The following is a 2478-nucleotide window of genomic DNA, read 5'->3' as shown; positions in this document are numbered from 1 at the left end:
ATCATCCTGCTAACATGCAGCTAACACCCTGTTATCATCCTGCTAACATGCAGCTAACACCCTGTTATCATCCTGCTAACATGCAGCTAACACCCTGTTTTCATCCTGCTACCATGCAGCTAACACCCYGTTATCTTCCTGCTAACATGCAGCTAACACCCTGTTATCATCCTGCTAACGTGCAGCTAACACCCTGTTATCATCCTGCTGACATGCAGCAGTGGTCTTAAAAACGATTCTAACCCTCAAAGACAATCATCATGTAGATTTAAAAGTGCTAAAGGTGAATTTTTCAGTTCAGCTGAAGGCAACATTAGATGTTCTTAAATGCATCAGAAAGATTTTGAATGTGGACAGACTGACTATCTGCATTATGTTGTGGCTACTTTACTGTTAGATTTTTATAATTTCTGTAAATTTACCACCATGTGTTTGTGTTGTGGAGCTGTTTTTCACTGCGAAGGCTCAAAGCAAGCAGCTAAAGTTTTTAAAAAATCTGACATTGTTTGGAACAACAGCTAAAAGCYAATTTCAGTCTAATCTCATACAACATGTTTGTTTGCTAAAGCTAATTTAACAACTTCCTGTTTGTTATTAATATAATGTGAAGGAGCTGAGTCTGTTCAGGATTTTTAATAAACAAGGTAGCAGTGCTAAAAGCTAAAGCTTGTCCAAAAAAAAAAGGGTTTCAGGTTCTGCCTCAGGTTCTGCCTCAGGTTCTGCCTCAGGTTCTGTACACGCCCACTCAGCAGCACCTGATGAAGCCTCAGGTGTGTGTAATGTTGGCAGGAAGTGGCGGTGCTGGTTAAAACCTGAGAGCATGAAGCCACATCAGCTCTTCTGTCCCTGACACTTCTCTACAGGATCAGCTTCACCACAGCTGGCCACCTGACAGGTAAGATATTTACCATTAAAAAGAGCCTCAACTGAACTCGTCTGTGCTCTTCTGTCCATCAGAACAAAGTGTTTCTGCTCTTTACTTTGTGTTGACGTGGAGCAGTCCATCCGGTGTCACACGTCTCTTAAATGTGTTTTTATTGTATTTAATTAAAAAAAGACACAACCTGAGGAGCAGTTTGTAAATAAATTACTTTTATTCTGAATTATTTTACAGAAAGTGTAAAACTGCAGTTTTCCTGTTTCCATCAGTGAAACAATCAGGATGAGGTTCAGAAAATTAACGTGTAAACTTACATCTCACCATTATACACAGGGATTACTTTAACTATAAACTAATACACTATCAGAGTTTTATATATTTATAAACTTTTAACAGATGTAAAAGTCATGAAAATACTTCTGTTGGTTTAAACTTTGTTTTTGTTTCAAGGAAAATCAATAGAAATATTTTATGAAGAAATGAACCGTTAAGATTGAAGAGAAGTTTTGACTGATGAAGCAGTTTAAACATCTTGAGGTGAAACAGGAAACAGCTGCTGCTCTGTCAGAAAACGAGCAGACAAAGAGCGCTTATTGGGTGAGACGTCTCACTCTGTTCAGTTTTTCTCAGAGGGCGTGGCCGTGGATGAGCAGGAAGTGATGGCCGGGGCGGAGCTGACGTGGATGGGGACGATCCTCTCTATGCCGTCCGTCTTGGGTTTGTCTCGGGGGGCCTGTATCTGCAGCCGGCCCCCCACTAGCGAGCAGGTGACGGTCTCGGGGGCCACGCCCTCCGGCAGGTGGAACTCCTGCCTGAACTCCTGACACCGGTGGGAGAAGGAGCCCCTCCCATCCTCCTGCTTCTGCTCCGTCCTGCCGCTCACCCTCAGCTTCCTGCCCACCTGTTTGACGGACAGCTSGTCGGGGGAGAACTGGGTGGTGTCCAGGCTGAGGGCGAAGCCACCGCCATCCCCCCCCAGCTCCTGGAAGGAGATGGGCTTGAAGCCCCCCGTGAAGGAGCTGTGGTCCATCTCCTCAAAGATCCTCTGATGCAGCCTCTCCATGWACTCCAGGCTCTGCCTCACCTCCTGCAGGTGGCGGATCATCATCTCCTCCAGCTGGAAGCAGAGCGGCCGGCTCTCGGGCCAGAGGCTGCGGATGGGCCAGTACGGGTCCAGGAGGGGCCTCATGTGGGCGGGGGCCGCCGCCGTGAAGACACTGGGACACAACATCCTGGAGGTCTGCTTCAGATGTGCTGCTGAGTCTGTCCCTGCTGCTTTTATACAGCCTGACCCCACCCCCTGCTGCAGGCCCCGCCCCCAGAACCTTCCAGCAGCTTCAGCTCAGCTGCTTTATTAAGACTCTAGTCCTGCAGCAGGAATAGAACAAAGCTGAGCCTACAGGCATGTGGCAGCTGTCTGAGCCCGACCAGAACCAGAACCTTCAGACCCAGTTCACACACCCCGACCAGAACCAGAACCTTCAGACCCAGTTCACACACCCCGACCAGAACCAGAACCTTCAGACCCAGTTCACACACCCCGACCAGAACCAGAACCTTCAGACCCAGTTCACACACCCCGACCAGAACCAGAACCT

General features: G+C 47.8%; 1 protein-coding gene across 1 annotated transcript; it reads right to left on the bottom strand.

Moving 5' to 3' along the window:
• Positions 1–1072: 1072 nt before the first annotated feature.
• LOC106511558 (heat shock protein beta-11) lies at positions 1073–2472 on the bottom strand. The gene has a single exon (XM_014000316.1). It carries the CDS (start codon positions 2109–2111, stop codon positions 1497–1499), a length of 615 nt encoding a protein of 204 aa, XP_013855770.1. The 5' UTR covers positions 2112–2472; the 3' UTR covers positions 1073–1496.
• Between the last annotated feature and the right edge of the window lie 6 nt (positions 2473–2478).

This window comes from Austrofundulus limnaeus, unplaced genomic scaffold, assembly GCF_001266775.1.
Source record: "Austrofundulus limnaeus strain Quisiro unplaced genomic scaffold, Austrofundulus_limnaeus-1.0 Scaffold2920, whole genome shotgun sequence".
NCBI lineage: Eukaryota > Metazoa > Chordata > Actinopteri > Cyprinodontiformes > Rivulidae > Austrofundulus > Austrofundulus limnaeus.
Note: the sequence above shows the minus strand (reverse complement) of the source record. Positions and strands in the feature narration are given on the sequence as shown.